Consider the following 16,876-nt stretch of genomic DNA (forward strand, 5'->3'; position numbering starts at 1 on the left):
TGTTGCAAACTGTAGAGCTATTGATGATGAATTGGTGGAGAGGAGATACATTTCTCCTGAAGCCAGTGTGCATCTCCATTTGGAAATAAAGATGCTTTTATACAGTATATTCAAAGAAATAAAATTTTAACTCATCTAAATGAAATACAAGACATGCATGTGATTTATGGATTGAAGGAAATCATGAAAAAGTAGATTCGGACACACCTGAAAACACATGTGAACGGGATCCCTCATCTATTTACAGGGTTTATCATTAGAATGACCCAACTTATGAAAATTCACCCTTACATTTTAAAGCATTTCTCAAGATAGCAATAACAATAATATGTTTCATGGTATTTATTAATGGCTGGAAGCCATATAATATATTCTAATAGTTTGGTGTAAGGGTGATTATTCACTGAGAGAATTACAGCAAGGATATGTATAGCAATACAACATACATAGGTTTTTCTGGAAATAAGTGTTTCTAATAGAGTAATTGGCTTATGGACAGTTACCATGTGAGGAAGCTTTGCTTAACCCAAGGACTGCCTGTATGAACAAAGAGCATCTGGAGCTGAACAGAATGACCTGCGAAAGCACCCTAGAAGGACTATGGGTAAACTAAAGAAAATCTTTTTCTGGAATTATAGTTACTGGCTTAAAGCAAGAACAAGGAGGTTTGTAAGACTGTCCCCACTGAGGTGAAGCATTGTGTGTGGAAGAGGACAGCACGAACAACAGTGAATACTATAGTTTAAAGCAAATCAACATGTATGAATAATTTCTGATACCAAATTAGCTCTGAATAACATTCTACCATGTGGAAATTTCAGATTTTAAATAAATTCATGGTCACAAAAGAGTCAAGCATATTTTCTTTCAACAGGATATTTCAGATTACATCTTCCTTTACTTGTCATGCTTCCCTTTTTAAACCTAAACCCTTTCCCTCATTACCGGACAGACAATAAGAACATGCCTGCTTATTGCATGACAAGATACAGACCTGAGCAATGTTGGCCTGAGAAGCAAGGCGAATCATTATGTCTAGTTTCTCCAGTTTTACATATATTGGGTCATTGTATTTCACAAAGAACACCTTTATCTCTTGTTTTAGGATCTCGGGTCTGAAAAATGAGAACATGCATGATTATTGCATAGCTGGGGAAAAGAAAACACATACATCCTTTGCTCATTCAAACACCATGGTCTTACTTAAACACAAGAGACTCTGCAGATGCTGGAAATCCAAAGTAACACACACGAAAATGATGGAGGAACTCAGCAGGTGAGGCAACAACCATAAACAGGAATAAACTGTCGACGTTTTGGGCTGAGACCCTTCATTAGGACCTTTACTTATCTGCAAGTAAAATCCATGCTAACCTTTTTTGTACTAAAAAGCTTGAAGGAATTGGCTCTGATGTGATGAAATTTCATAATTGCTACACCTCTGTATCTCATTATTATTTTCCAAAGGTAGTGCAATTGACTGTTTACACCTCCAGCTGCTGAGTGCAAAGGTATTCCCTCAAGGAAACAAGGGATGAATTGAGAAAGGTTTTCTGTGTTCCTTCCAAATGTCTGTTACAGAAAAGAAGTTGCATAATTGTTATAAAAAATGTATTAGTTATGCATAATTTAGTGTACACTTGCCTCAGGTTGCAATATCAAGGTCCTTCCAGAATTCAAATGCAGAATCATAACTCACTCTCTGGTACTGAGGGATTGCTAGATATGCAGAGGCTAAATATGGGGATGTTAAATCTTTGCCTCTCAGCAAGATAAAAAAAATCCTTTAGCAGCTCTTTCAAATAATACGAGTATACTCCAGTGTGCAAAGAACAATGTGTAAAACAGAATATAATGAAAAACCTCCACTCTAGTCCTTCAAATTCTTAATAGAAACAAATAAAACTCATTTACAATAGATCCCTGATCATCCAGCACCCTTGGTACTTTGGTCCATTATCAGTCATTATTAGATTAGCAGAGTTGCTGAATGTTACTGTTTTGGATGTTACTCATTTTTTGGATGTAGTCCATGTAATTGTTTTGGTGTATTGTTTTAGGATTTTTTGTCATGTGGAGGCACGACTTATTTGCCAGTCGAAAGCTGCTTCCGTCATGCTGGTCAGTTGTTGGTTCGTTTAAAGTATGCAATGCTCTTTTCCCCATTGGTTGGCTTATGTGCCACAGCACCTATTTCATGTTCTGAGCGCCTTTGGGGCTATAAGTAGCACATGCGAGAGGTACCCCCGCTACCAATCACAGGACCCACTTCAGGCTGAATTCATGACCAGCCGCGAAGGACCATTAGAAAAGAGCATTGCAAACATTGACCCCCCCGCCAACCGCATTTATTTAGTTAAGTATCTGTTCATAGCATGCTTAGTCTTCAGTTTTATAAATCGGGGAGATTTAGCAGAGTATCTGTTCAATTAAAAGATAACTAAATGTACAGTATAATGGTTTTAGGTAGTTTAGACAAACGCTTTTTAGCTAGATACCTGGTTTAGTGTTTCACTGTTCTGTATTAAGTAAATAGTTAATGTACCCATTTTAAAATTTGTGTCTTCTGTTTCATTCATTGGATCCTTGAACTGCTCCCCCACATTGCAATTTCACACTATAGTATGGTAAACTTCCAAGAAAACATTCAAGTTTAAAAGGAGTGTGGGTAAAGGGGCCCAGCTGAGTTTAGTGGGAGCACAGAAAACATCACCTGCAAACTAGAAGCCGAACCATTAGGATTTCTGTAAAATGAAATAGCAGATTAGTGGAGTTTTTCCTGTATTCATTTCTGTGACAGTGGAGTCACAGGTAATCACTATGGTAAATGATTAAGGAAAACTTGCAGACGATAGTTGGAGAATGAACTGCAACAAAACCCTGGGCTGATTAGAATAACTAAGATACCATAATGTTTCTGTCAGAAATGTCACCAGGTGTGCTCCGAATATTCAGTTCAATTCCCAGAGCATGAATGGCAAATAAGTAAAAATGCAGAAACTCAGAGAGAGAAAAACATACATGCTCCAGTTTGAAATATTCAGAGAAGTCGCTAGCTCTAACAAAGGTCTGCAAAGAACCAGTGTTTTTAAAAGAAATTATTTTAAAAACATATTTTACAATGTATTTCCTAAAAAAACGTTGAGTGAAACTCTATTACCCAAGAGGGGCAGTGGGCTGGAAGATTAGAACTGTGATTGAAGATCTGTGATTTTGTGTCGAGCCTACACTACAATATGGGAACAGTAGCTATTAATTCAAATTGAACTTCCACTGTGTGCAACAGAATACATTGACCAAAGAGGTCTCCCCACAAACTGTTGGCTTAGCCATCCTCTGTGATGGCAGTGTTATTGATGCTGGGAGAGTGAGAAGATAATGAAAAAAATAAGTTCCAACATCCCTACTGGTATGATGTGGAATTTGCTATCAGGTTTGCGTGCTGTGATTCCCTGACAGGTCTCAAATATATTTATATATTTACAAAGTACAGTTTAGTTGCATTCAAGACGTCATACAAGCAATAATTAAACCAAAATACAAGCTCAAATCTCAGCATGGCCATTTATGAATTTAATTAATTACATATATAATCAAAATGCTAGCATTTATGATTGTTACCATGAAATTTTATTACACTGTCTAACACACTAGTGTTTGTAACTAGTGTTTTTGTAAGGAAAGAAAACTGCTGCCCTTGCATGGTAAATATTTGTTTTTAGCTAAATAAGCAAGAAAATCTGATGTTTGTAGCCCACTGGCTTCCCTCAGTTAATAAGGAGTCCTGAAGAAGGGTCTCAGCCCAAAATGGCGACTGTTTATTCATTTCCAGAGATGCTGCCTGACCTGCGGACTTCCTCCAGCATTTTGCGTGTGTTGCTTAATAAGATCAATAGTCTTCTTTGCTGAGCTACTTACAAGAAGCACTATAGATAGCAGTGCTACAACCAAAATTGGAAGAGAAATAAGTTGCAGCATGGAATTTGCCATCAAGTTCACTGTTGGGTTTTACTGTATAAAAACCTATACTGTACTGACACTGTATTCTCTGGTTGCTTCAGTTGTCATAACTAAAAACTACTTAGCAGCATCACTATGAAACCTTATGAGCAGAGTCCCGAACAATAAAGCTGCCAAATGAACTAGTAATGGAGTTACACTAATTTGAAGATTATTCTACATTTGTAAGAAAATTCTACATCTGCATGAACTGGTATATCTGAGCAGCGATTCACTAAGATGCTCCACTTTATAAGAATAGGAATTTTTAAAAAATAATTAGATACTATACAATTATATTAAAATGGAGTTGTTTCATTTTGAAAGAACAGCATGCACTTGGTGATAAGTGAATATAGACAATATTCAATTAAATGTTTAATTCTCATCAAAGCAAGTTAAGGATAGGAAACTATATAAACAAATGCACGGTTAAAGGCTTGGTGCAGGGGGCAGGATTTCAGGCTTGTGGGTCATTAGGATCTCTTCTGGGGAAGTTATGACCCATTAAAAAAAAAGGGATGGGTTCTACTTGAACTCAAGAGGGACGATGGCCTTGTGGGCAGGTTTGCGCGAGTTGTTCTGCAGAGTTTAAACTAGGTTGTCTGGGGGATGGGAACCACAGTGATAGGTCAGATGATGGAGCTTTGCATCTCCCTCTACATGCAATGTGCCCAGAAACTGTGAGGAAGGATAGGCAGTGGATAGGGCATAAATACAGTCAGTTGGAAGGGTTGAAATGTGGTTACTTTAATGCAAGAAATATTAAGAATAAGGGTGATGAATTTACAACATGGATCAGTATATGAAATAATTACACTGTGGCCATTATAGACAATAGGTGCAGGTGACAAAGTTTTTCCTCAACTCTGTTCTAAATGGCCTACCCCTTATTCTTAAACTGTGGCCTCTGGTTCTGGACTCCCCCTACATCAGGAACATGTTTCTTGCCTCTAGCTTGACCAATCCCTTAATAATCTTATATGTTTCAATCAGATCCCCTCTCATCCTTCTAAATTCCAGTGTATACAAGCCCAGTCACTCCAATCTTTCAATGTATGACAGTCCCACCATCCTGGGAATTAACCTCGTGAACCCATGCTGCACTCCCTCAATAGCAAGAATGTCCTTCCACAAATTTGGAGACCAAAACTGCACACAATACTCCAGCTGTGGTCTCAGTAGGGCCCTGTACAACTGCAGAAGGACCTCTTTGCTCCTATACTCAATTCCCCTTGTTATGAAGGCCAGCATGCCATTAGCTTTCTTCACTGCCTGCTGTACCTGAATGTTTACTTTCAGTGACTCATGAACAAGGACACCTGGATCTCGTAGTACTTCCCCTTTTCCTAACTTGACACCATTCAGATAGTAATCTGCCTTGCTGTTCTTGCCACCAAAGTGGATAACCACACATTTATCCACATTAAACTGCATCTGCCATGCATCTGCCCACTCACCCAACCTGTCCAAGTCACCCTGCATTCTCATAAGATCCTCCTCACATTTTACACTGCCACCCAGCTTTGGGTCATCTGCAAATTTGTTAATGTTACTTTTAATCCCTTCATGTAAATCATTAATGTATATTGTAAATAGCTGCGGTCCCAGCACAGAGCCTTGCGGTACCCCACTACTCACTGCCTGCCATTCTGAAAGGGACCTGTTAATCCCTACTCTTTGTTTCCTGTCTGCCAACCAATTTTCTATCCATGACAGTACCCTACCCCCAATACTATGTGCTCCAATTTTGCCCACTAATCTCCTATGTGGGACCTTATCAAAGGCTTTCTGAAAGTCCAGGTACACTACATCCACTGGCTCTCCCTTGTCCATTTTCATAGTTACATCCTCAAAAAATTCCAGAAGATTAGTCAAGCATGATTTCCCCTTCGTAAATCCATGCTGACTTGGACCGATCCTGTTACTGCTATCCAAGAGTGCCGCTATTCATCTTTTATAATTGACTCCAGCATCTTCCCCACCACTGATGTCAGGCTAACTGGTCTATAATTGCCTGTTTTCTCTCTCCCTCCTTTCTTAAAAAGTGGGATAACATTAGCTACACTCCAATCCACAGGAATTGATGTCAAATCTATAGAACATTGGAAAATGATTACCAATGCGTCCACGGTTTCTAGAGCCACCTCCTTAAGTACCCTGGGATGCAGACCATCAAGCCCTGGGGATTTATCAGCCTTCAGTCCCATCAGTCTATCCAACACCATTTTCTGCTTAATGTGAATTTCCTTCAGTTCTTCCGTTACCCTAGGTCTTCTGGCCACTATTACGTCTGGGAGATTGTTTGTTTCTTCCCAAGTGAAGACAGATCCAAAGTACCTGTCATTTCTTTGTTCCCCATAATAAATCCACCTGTTTGTCTTCAAGGGCCCAACTTTGGTCTTAACTAACTTTTCTCTCTTCACATACCTAAAGAAGCTTTTACTATCCTCCTTTATATTCTTGGCTAGCTTACCTTTATACCTCATCTTTTCTCCCCGTATTGCCTTTTTAGTTATCTTTTGTTGCTCTTTAAAAGTTTTCCAATCCTCCGGCTTCCCGCTCATCTTTGCTAATGTTATACTTCTTCTCTTTTATTTTTATACTGTCCTTGACTTCCCTTGTCAGCCACGGTCGCCCCTTACTCCCCTTAGAATCTTTCTTCCTCTTTGGACTTGGCTGCTTGATATTCTGGGATTTCAATGTTTCAAAAAGGGAGGGAAGGAAGGTAAAAGAGGTGAGGGAGTAGCATTACTAATCAGGAACAGTATCATAGCTGTAGAATGGGAGTATCATAGCTGCAGAATGAGAGGGCATCATGGAGACATCGTTAGTGTGAGTGGAAGTCAAAAACAAGAAGAGAGCAATCACTCTGTTGGGAGTATTCTATACGCCCCTTAAAAGCAACCGGGACACTGAGGGAACAGATTGGTAGGCAGATTTAAGAAAGGTGCAAAAATAACAGGGTTGTCATCATGGGTGATTTTAATTTTCCTAAAATTGACTGGCATCTCCTTAGTGCAAAATGTTCAGTTAGGACAGAGTTTGTTAGGGGTGTTCAGGAAGGATTCCTGACACAGTAGCTGGACAGGTTGGCTAGAGGAAAGGCCATATTAGAACCAGCACTGAGCAATGAACCCACTCAGGTGACACACTCTTGGTGGGTGAGCATTTTGAAGATAGTGACCACAACTCCCTTACATTTAGCATAGCTATGAAAAAGGACAGGAGTAGATGATGTAGGAAAGTATTTAATTGGGGTAATGCCAATTACAATGGTTTTAGGCAGGAACCTGCGTGCCTAAATTTGGATCAGATGTTCTCAGGGAAGGTACAGCAGAAATTTGGAGGTTGTTTAGGGACCACTTACATGGGTTTCTGGATAGGATTGTCCCACTCAGACAGGGAAAGGATGGTAGGGTAAAGGAACTATGGAGGAAGGAAGAAGCAAAAATTAAGCTGGATTCTTAAGAATTATAAAGGTATCCAGGAAGGAGCTAAAGAAGGAATAGAACTAGAAGGGGACACGAGACTTGAAGAGTATAATTAAGAAAACCCCCAAGGTGTTCTATACATATATACAGTGCCTATAAAAAGTATTCACGTTCACCACCCCCCCCAGGAAGTTTTCATGCTTTATTATTTTACTACATTGAATCACAGTGAATTTAATTAGGTTTAATTAGGCTTTTTTGATACTGATCAACATAAAAAAAAACCCTTTCATATCAAACTGCAAACAAATTTCTACAAATTGGTCTAAATTTATTACAGTTATTAAACAAAATAATTGATTGCATAATTACTCACCCCTTTCAAGCCAGTATTAGATGACCCTTTGGCAGCAATTACAGCCTCGAGTCTGTGTGGATAGGTATCTATCAGCTTTGCACATCTGGACAATTTTTTTCCCCATTCCTCTTTACAAAACTACTCAAACACTGTCAGATTGCATGGGGATCATGAGGGAACAGCCCTTTTCAAGTCCAGCCACAAATTCTCAATTGGATTGAGTGCTCCAGGGCATTAACTTGTATTTAAGCCATTCCTGTATAGCTTTGGTTTTATGCTTGAAGTCATTATCTTGCTGGAAACAAATCTTCCCCCAAATCGCAGTTCTCTTGTGGACCGCATCAGGTTTTCCTCCAGGATTTCCCTGTATCTTGCTGCATTCATTTTACCCTCTACCTCACAAGCCTTCCAGGGCCCACTGCAGTGAAGCATCCCCACAGCATGATGCAGCCATCACCATATTTTACAGTATGGATGGTGTGTTTTAGATGATGTGCTGTGATTGGCTTATGCCAAACATAGCATTTAGTCTGATGGGATAAAAAGCTCAATTTTGGTTTCATCACACCATAGAACCTTCTTCCAGCTGACTTCAGAGTCTCCCACATGCTTCCTAGCAAACTCTAGCTGACATTTCATGTGAGCTTTTTTCAACGTTGGCTTTTGCTTTGCCAATCTCCCTTGAAGCTGCAACTGGTGAAACACCCAAGCAACAATTGTGTGCGCAGTCTCTTCCATCTCAGTCACTGAAGTCTGTAACCTCTCTACAGTTATCATAGGTCTCTTGGTGGCCTCCCTAACTAGTCCCCTTCTTGCACAGTCACTCAGTTTTGGAGGACAGCCTACTCTAGGCAGGTTTACAGCTGTGCCATATTCTTTCCATTTCTTGATGATTGCCTTAACTATACTCCAAGGGATATTTAGTGACTTGGAAATTTTCTTGTATTCATCTCCTGATGAGCTTTTCAATAACCTTTCTACAGAGTTGCTTGGAGTGTTTTTTTTTGTCTTCACGGTGTAGTTTTTGCCAGGATACTCGCTCACCAGCAGTTGGATCTTCCAGAGAGTTGAAACACCTTGACTGCACACAGGTGATCTCCATTTAACTAATTATGTGACTTCTAAAACCAATTGGCTGCACCAGTGATGATTTGGTGTGTCATATTAAGGGGGGGGGGGGATGAATACTTATGCAATCAATTACTTTGTGTTTTATATTTGTAATTAACTGAGATCACTTTGTGGAGATCTGTTTTCACCTTCACACAGAAGAGCCTTTTTCTGTTGATCAGTGTTTTAAAAAAAGCCCAATTAAATTCACTTCGATTCAACGTTGTAAAACAATAAAACATGAAAACTTCCGGGGGTTGGGGGTTGGGGGTTGGGGGGGGTGATTACTTGTTAGAGGCACTGTATATGATGTTCAGGAGGATTACTAGATTGAGTGTTAACACTACCCAGGGATGAAGAGCACTACGTGTCTGGAGACAAAGGAGTCTTTAATAAACACTTTGCTTCAGTGTTCACCAAGGAGAGTGACTTTGATAAGGGTGAGGTTAGAGTAGTACAGGCTAATTTGAGGTTAAGAAGGAGGTAGAGTTGGAGCTTTTGACAAACATTAATACAGGTAAACCTCTGGGATAAGACAGGATCTAACCCAGGTTACTACTGGAAACAGGGGAAGAGATTACTGGAGGATTGACCATGATCTTTGCATCCTCCCTGAGCACAGGAGTGGTACTGGAGGATTGGACAAATATTGTTCTGTTGTTCGAGAAAGGAAATAGCGATAATCCTGGGAATTATAAACCACTGAGTCTTGCATCAGTGGTAGACAAACTGTTGGAGAGGATTCTTCAGGACACAATTTCTGAGCATTTGAAACACCATAGTCAGCTTGGGTTTGTGAGGGGTAGGTTATGCCTCACAAGCCTGACTGAATTTTTCTAAAGTGATTAAACAAATTGATGAAGGTAAAGTGGTGGATGTGCTGTATATTGATTTTAGTAAGAGATTTGACAAGAATCCCCATGGTGGCCTCATCTGGAAAGTCATGAGGCCTGGGATCCATGGAAAATTGGATGCCTGGATTCTGAATTGGCTTGCCTACAAAAGGCAGAGGGTGGTAGATGATGAGTGTATTCTGCCTGCAGGTCCATCCCTAGTGGTATTCCACAGGAATCAGCTCTGGGACCACTGCTGTTTGTGATTTTTACAAATGACTTGCATGAGTAAATGAAAGGGTAGGTTTGCTAGTCTGCAGATGACATTAAGGTTAGGTAGTGGAGATAGTGTAGAAGATTGTTGTATGTTACAAAAGGATATGTAGTTGAATGTGAACTTGAAGGTGGAGTACAAGTCCATAGAGCTCTGAAAGCTGCCATGCAAGTTGACATGCTAGTTCAAGTGGCGTAAAATGTGCTGACCTTCATTAGTGGGGGGATTAAGTTCACGAACTGTGAGGTACTGTTGTTGCTTTCTAACACTCCGGTTAGACTACACTTAGAATATAGTGTTCAGTTTGGTCATCTTACTGGAAGCATATGAAAGTTTTAGAGAAGGAGCACAGGTTTATCAGGATGCTGCCTGGATTAGAGAACATGTCTTATGAGGAAAGGCTACATTAACTAGGGCCATTCTCTTCAGAGCAACAGAGGATGAGAGGCATCTTGATGGAGGTGTATAAGATTATGAGAGACAAAGCTAGAGTAGACATCTAAACTCAAAATTTAGACATTTAGCGCCTTTTTCCTAGGGTAACCGTGGCCAACACCAGAGGACATCCATTTAAGAAGGCTGGGAGAAAATTTAGGGGAGATGTCAGCGGTAGGTTTTTTTTTAAAAATAGAGCTGTGGATACCTAGAATACATTGCTGGGGTGGTGGTAGAGGTTAATGCAATAGGGACATATAAAAAACTTTTCAAAAGGCATATAGATTAAAGAAAAATGCAGCAAAGTTATGGGCTGTGTAGGAGGGAAAAGTCAGATTGATTGTAAGGTAGGTTTTTATAGGTCGGCACAGCATAATGGACCTGAGGGCCCACACTGTGCTGGACTGTTCTATGTTCAATATGGAAGTTGCTTTTGTCCCAGGATAGATTCAATCTGCCTCAAGTAATTGGAAATTTATTTTCAAAAGTGTTTGCAGCTCTAATGAGGCAATACAAGGTAAATCAAAATCTTTATAGTTCAATATACCAATACTTCATAATCCTGCTCCAGAAAGCTATGTTCTACAAGGTGACAGCATGTTATCATGTCGTAATGAGATTCTTAGTCTACCAATATCTCTGAGCTGGAACTTATTGATTGTGTCTATCATCTACAAAACATTCCACAAGTGTGCTCCGCTATGAATTAAATTTTTATTATACATTTGAGGAAAGAAAAGGATGTAGTTAGATGGCTGAACAACATATAAGACAGGTTTTCTTCCTAATCTCTGATAACATACAGAGGTGCCCAGCCATGTAAAGAGGCACTACAACATGGTAATCTGTGGCATGGGGCACTGAGTTCAAGCTCCTAATAGCACAATAACCATAGGCTGTCTCAGTTTGGCAACTTTTTAAGGAGGCAAGAAGACAATGGAGCCTGCAGACTCAGGGTGAGGTGGTGAAGTGAAATTTCATTTTCTGCAGAAGCCTTCCATTTGCATATGCTGAAGGAAGTAGATACACATGTTGGAAAGAAGAGATTCTCTAGTTTGAGAACACCGGGAAAGGGTAGGGATGAAGGGATTGTGAAACATCAACTCAAAAATCTGAAGCCAGGTGAGAACCAGTATGATATAGACACAAACGTACAGGAAACAGCAAAAATGCAATAGAGCCAAGTCCCAAACCATACTCACCTCTTCTGCACAATAAGGTTAATGTTTCTCAAAGCCACATACTGCACTTCAGGTTCCCCAGATAACAAGGTGACCAGGGGAGGAGCCAGTTTCTTCAGAATGGTATTGTAATATTCAGAATCCTTGGGAAGCAGCTCAATAAACTTCATCAGCACTTTCACAGCCGAGAGGACAACTGCAGAGTTAGCATGGGAAAGTCGTGGTGTCACCCGCTCACAGATACTAGCAAGGAAAATAGAAAGACTTTGTTAATCTTCAAGACAGCCTTTCCCTACATATTTCACAAATTAAAGCTGATCCATGGCATGTAATTCAGAGTGGCACGTGCACTAATTTGGAGCTAAGTCCAGAAGAAATTTTGGTTAAGTACAGTGTTCAGTTGAATAGCATGATATTCATTCAGGGTTGGTTTGTTTGCCCAGTCTCGCTCACATGAAAACAACTCAACTCGATATATAAAATCAACAGATAAGACATGGAATAAATGGACATTTATGGAAGCTGCTTTTCAGTGGCACAAGATATTTGTTTATTCATATGCAAGTTCTCCCATAGAATATCCTTCCCTTTCAGTATGTGGGGGGAACTGTACTATTATATTCAACTCACAGGAGGGATGTTGATCACATTATGGCCAGAATACACAATCCGCCATTACACTGTAATACACATCAAAGTTGCTGGTGAACGCAGCAAGCCAGGCAGCATCTCTAGGAAGAGGTACAGTCGACGTCTCGGCCCGAAACGTCGACTGTACCTCTTCCTACAGATGCTGCCTGGCCTGCTGCGTTCACCAGCAACTTTGATGTGTGTTGCTTGGATTTCCAGCATCTGTAGAATTCCTCGTGTTTACACTGTAACACTCAGTTTTGAAGCCTGAGTAAGTTTCCAAAGGTCCACTTCAGACATAATTCAAGTTTAACTTAAAACACTAGAAGCCAGAAACTTATGCTTGTAAATATATTTTGCAGGAATGATACAATGTAATTTCATGTTGCATTCTGCTTTTAAAATTTGGTTCTACTAAAGTCATTATTACAGAATCGCAACACACAATTAATCCTTTGGCCAGTATGTCCATGCCAAACTAACTGGAGATTTGCCCATAATAGGAACGTATCCTTCTGAGCCTTGCCTGCTTAAGTACTCACCTCAATGGCTGTTGAACAAAGTAACCCATATCAGATATAACTCCACTCTTTAAAACAACCTACCTCCTTTAAACCTCCATCCTTTCACCTCAAACCTATACCTTATTACTTTTGAAAACCCACCATGGGAAAAGTAGGGGCGGCACTGTGGCGTAGTGGTTAGCACAATGTTTTACAGTACCATCGACCTGGGTTCAATTTCTGCTGCTGCCTGGAAGGGGTTCGTACATTCTCCCCATGACTGCGTGGGTTTCCTCTGAGTGTTCCAGTTTCCTCCCACAATCCAAAGACATACCAGTTGGTAGGTTAATTAGAGATTGCAAATTGTCCCGTGATTAGGGTAGGATTATATTGAGAAATTGCTGGGCAGCACGGCTCGAAGGGCTGGGAGGGCCTATTCAATGTTATATCTCAACCAATCAATAAATAAATAAGATTTTAACCATCTATGTCTCCAATAATCTTATATACTTCTATCAGGTCACTGTTCTGCTCTCTTTGCTCCACGGAGAACAAGCCCGGCCTATCCAGTCTATTATCCAAAACTAAATAAAGTCCTCTAATCTAGGGACCACTCTGGTGAATCTCTCCTGTACTCTCTCTCGTACTATGACATCCCTGTTACAGAACGGCAAGAAGAACTGCACACAATACTCTAAGAGAGACCAAACCAGCACTTTGTAAAGTTGCAACATACACTCAGTGGCCACTTTATTAGGCACACCCGTACAACAGCTTGTTAATGCAAATACCTAATCAGCTCATTATGTGGCAGCAACTCAATGCATAAAAGCAGGCAGACATGGTCAAGTGGTTCAGACCAAACATCAGAGAGGGGAAGAAATATGATCTAAGGTGCAACGCTTGTTGGTGCCAGACAAGGGGTTTTGAGTATCTCAGAAACTACTGATCTCCTGGAATTTCATGCACAATAGTCTATAGAATTTACAGAGCATGATGCAAAAAAAAAATCAAGTGAGGGCAGACCTGTCAGTGAAAATGCCTTGTTAATGAGAGAGGTCAGAAGAGAACGGCCAAACCGACTCAAGCTGACAGGAAAGTGATAGTAACTCAGGTAACCACATGTTACAACAGTAGTGTACAGAAGAGCATTTCTGAATATACATGTCAAACATTGAAACAGATGGGCTACAGCAGCAGAAGATCACACCAGATTGCACTCCTGTGGCCACTTTATTAGGTACCCCTGTATCTAATAAAGTGGCTACTGAGTGCAACGTCCCTAATCTTATATCCTATGGCCTTACCTGAGAAGGCATCATGCCATATCCCTTTTTCACCTCACTATCAAACTGCATTTTCACTTTCATGCAACTATGGACTTTGACCCCTTAAGCTTCTCTATTCATTTATGCTCCATCATTCACTGTGTTTGCCCTGCCCCTATTTGATTTCCCAAAATACTCCATCCGTTTTTAATGTGGGGGGGGGGGGCTTAAATTACATCTGCCCATCTTTCCATCTAATCCATACTCTGCTGATAATCTTCCTTGCTGTCCACACCACTATTTAGTGTCATCACCAAACATACTAATTATGCCTCTTACATTCAAATTTAAGTCATTAATATACATCACAAACAGCAAAGATCTCAGCACTGATCCCTGCCAATTACAGACTTCTAATCAGGAAAACATCCTTGCAGTATTATCTTCTGCCTCCTCAAGCAAAGTTTGGATCTCGTTAGCTAACTTGCTTTGGGTCCTATGGACCTTAACGTTCTGAACCAGCCTACCATGCAGGACCTTACCAAATGCCTTACGAAAATTTACATTCATATGCCTTCACTGATCTCCTTTGTTATTCTAAAAGATGATCAAATTAGTGAGATAGGACGTTTTTCTCATAAAGCTATATTGACTATTACAAATTCGTCCTTACTTTTCCAAATGGACGTAAATCCTGCCCATGAGAATTCTGTCCAACAAATTTCCTACCACTGATAAATGGCTCTCTAGCTTGTTACTTGGTTCATCTCTAATGTCCTTAAATAAAGGAAGAGTCTTCTGATACTTCACCTCTGGCTAACACAGATGCAAAAATCTCCATGTGGGCTCTACCAACCTTCTTCCTTATTTTCATAACACTGAGAAAGAGAATACATCTGTCCTTGAGGTTTTATCCACCATTATGCATTCCAAGACATCTAACACCTTCACTTTTTCAATCCAGACCATCAATGTAACCCTTCTCTGAGTTCCTTGCCCTTCACATCCTTCAATTTGGAGAATACAGATAAGAAGTATTTGCTTAGGGCCTTGTCCACATCACCTGGCTCCAAATGTGAATTACCTCCTGGGTCCACTTGGGAACCAACTCTTTCCCAAGCTATTGTTTGTTCCTATTATACTTACAAAATGACTTAGGATTCTACTTGATCTTACTGGATAGAATATTTCAGTGGCTGGAAATATTTCAGAAATCCACTACTGCATTGGCCAGGTGCAACTTGGTAAGCAGCACAGTGGCATTAGCTTAGATCCAGCTGCATTAGTGTTGCATTATATTAACAAAGCTATCAGATTTGTAGTGACAAAATCAATGTTTAATCTGATGCTAGGGAGTACCATGAATTCTCCAGCTGTTTACTTATCGAAGCAAGTGCATAAAGAGTTCTGTACAAACAACTAATTCATACTAATAAGCAAAATTAATAATAAATTGAAAAGCTATAGCAATATTGTAATTGTAGGATTAAAAGTCATTACTAATTCATTTTTCAATTAGGCAATGCTAATCTCACTGAGGGATGAGTCAGTGCCACGATATGGACAATGCTTAGCAAATGCAATTTACTGAGAAGGCACAGTCATTACTATAGTACGTTGATAAATTTCAAAAAACTTTAAGCAACAGTGCAGGAATGGGGACTATAGCAACATTACTCAGTGATGCATAATTGTGGTAAAGACAACAGATGTGAGACTGTGTGTTCCAATGACAATCGTTTTGTAGTCCAGTATCATGACTGACCTTCATTACTAAATCATGCATAGATCAGTGTCAAAAAGAAATGGAAAGTTCAGCTCAAAATCAAAGCACACTGCAGGTCATTCTTTTCAGAATTTAGATTAACAGCCATAAAATTATAATCTCCAGTCAGTCTTCTACCACTGCCACATTGCTGAAATGGCTCTGATCCAAGTCATTCGTGGCATCGTCTGTGTGTAAAGGTTAACCATCGCACATGGAACCTTCTTGAATTTTCTGTAACCTTTGACAAAGTTAATCTCTCCAGCATACTCTGAAATCCTCTCTCCTGGGCAGGGCCAGCTGCTTATTTTCATTTTTAATCTATTTATTCCCTGCCAACAATCACCTGCAACAGCTGCACTTCGAGCTCTTGCACTATTACCTCTACTTCCACGAGGATCTGTCTTTGCTCCCCCATTGCTCAAGAACATCAGCTAAAAACCGTCAATTTCCACAAGTCAACAGAAAACACCAAGCTCACCCTAATCACCTTATGTCGAAACCAAATCAGACTATTCAACATCACGTCCTGAGTGAGTAAAATTTTCGTCCAATTAACTATACAGCACAGGGCACAAATCTGTTGTCTTTGATTTCTATCACAAACTCTGTTCAATAGCTGCTGAGTTTATTCTTCTCCTGAGCAACTGTTTTTATTCTTGATGCAATATTTGACACCATGAGAAATTTTGGCTCACGTATCCAGAATTGTTCATTTCCACTTTTGACCCACATCCCTTTGCTTCAATATCTCCACAGCTGAAACTCTAATAAATGCCTCTAATTATTACCCCTACACCTGATCATCCAATACATGACTGCTCCCTTTCTATATTTCATAAAGAAAGGATCATGCAAATTTCTGCTACTCACATCAAGGCCTTTTCTCCAATTACCCCTCAGATTGATGAACTGTTTAACATGGAGCTCAAAAGTTATATCCATATCTGGTCCTCCATGACTTCATCCTTCCCTATAACTTCTTCCTACAACTCTCTAAAACATTTGCACTCTTCCAGTCTGATCCCTTGTTCATTCCAAAATTCTTCCACCCCTGACATCTAGTTTTACCTGCTAATCCTAAAT

The 16,876-nt window shown here is 39.9% G+C and overlaps 1 protein-coding gene across 2 annotated transcripts in view; it reads right to left on the reverse strand.

Annotated features, from left to right (window-relative positions):
* ap2b1 (adaptor related protein complex 2 subunit beta 1) overlaps positions 1 to 16,876 on the reverse strand; it is a 265,422-nt gene that overhangs the window by 192,332 nt on the left and 56,214 nt on the right. For both annotated transcript variants that reach the window (XM_072243607.1, XM_072243606.1), the window contains exons 7-8: positions 11,646 to 11,867; positions 995 to 1,115 (exon numbers count right to left, since the gene is read on the reverse strand). In XM_072243607.1, the coding sequence (XP_072099708.1) occupies positions 995 to 1,115; positions 11,646 to 11,867 (343 nt within the window). The remainder of the gene's footprint in view (positions 1 to 994; positions 1,116 to 11,645; positions 11,868 to 16,876) is intronic.

This window comes from Mobula birostris, chromosome 25 (genome assembly GCF_030028105.1).
Source record: "Mobula birostris isolate sMobBir1 chromosome 25, sMobBir1.hap1, whole genome shotgun sequence".
NCBI lineage: Eukaryota > Metazoa > Chordata > Chondrichthyes > Myliobatiformes > Myliobatidae > Mobula > Mobula birostris.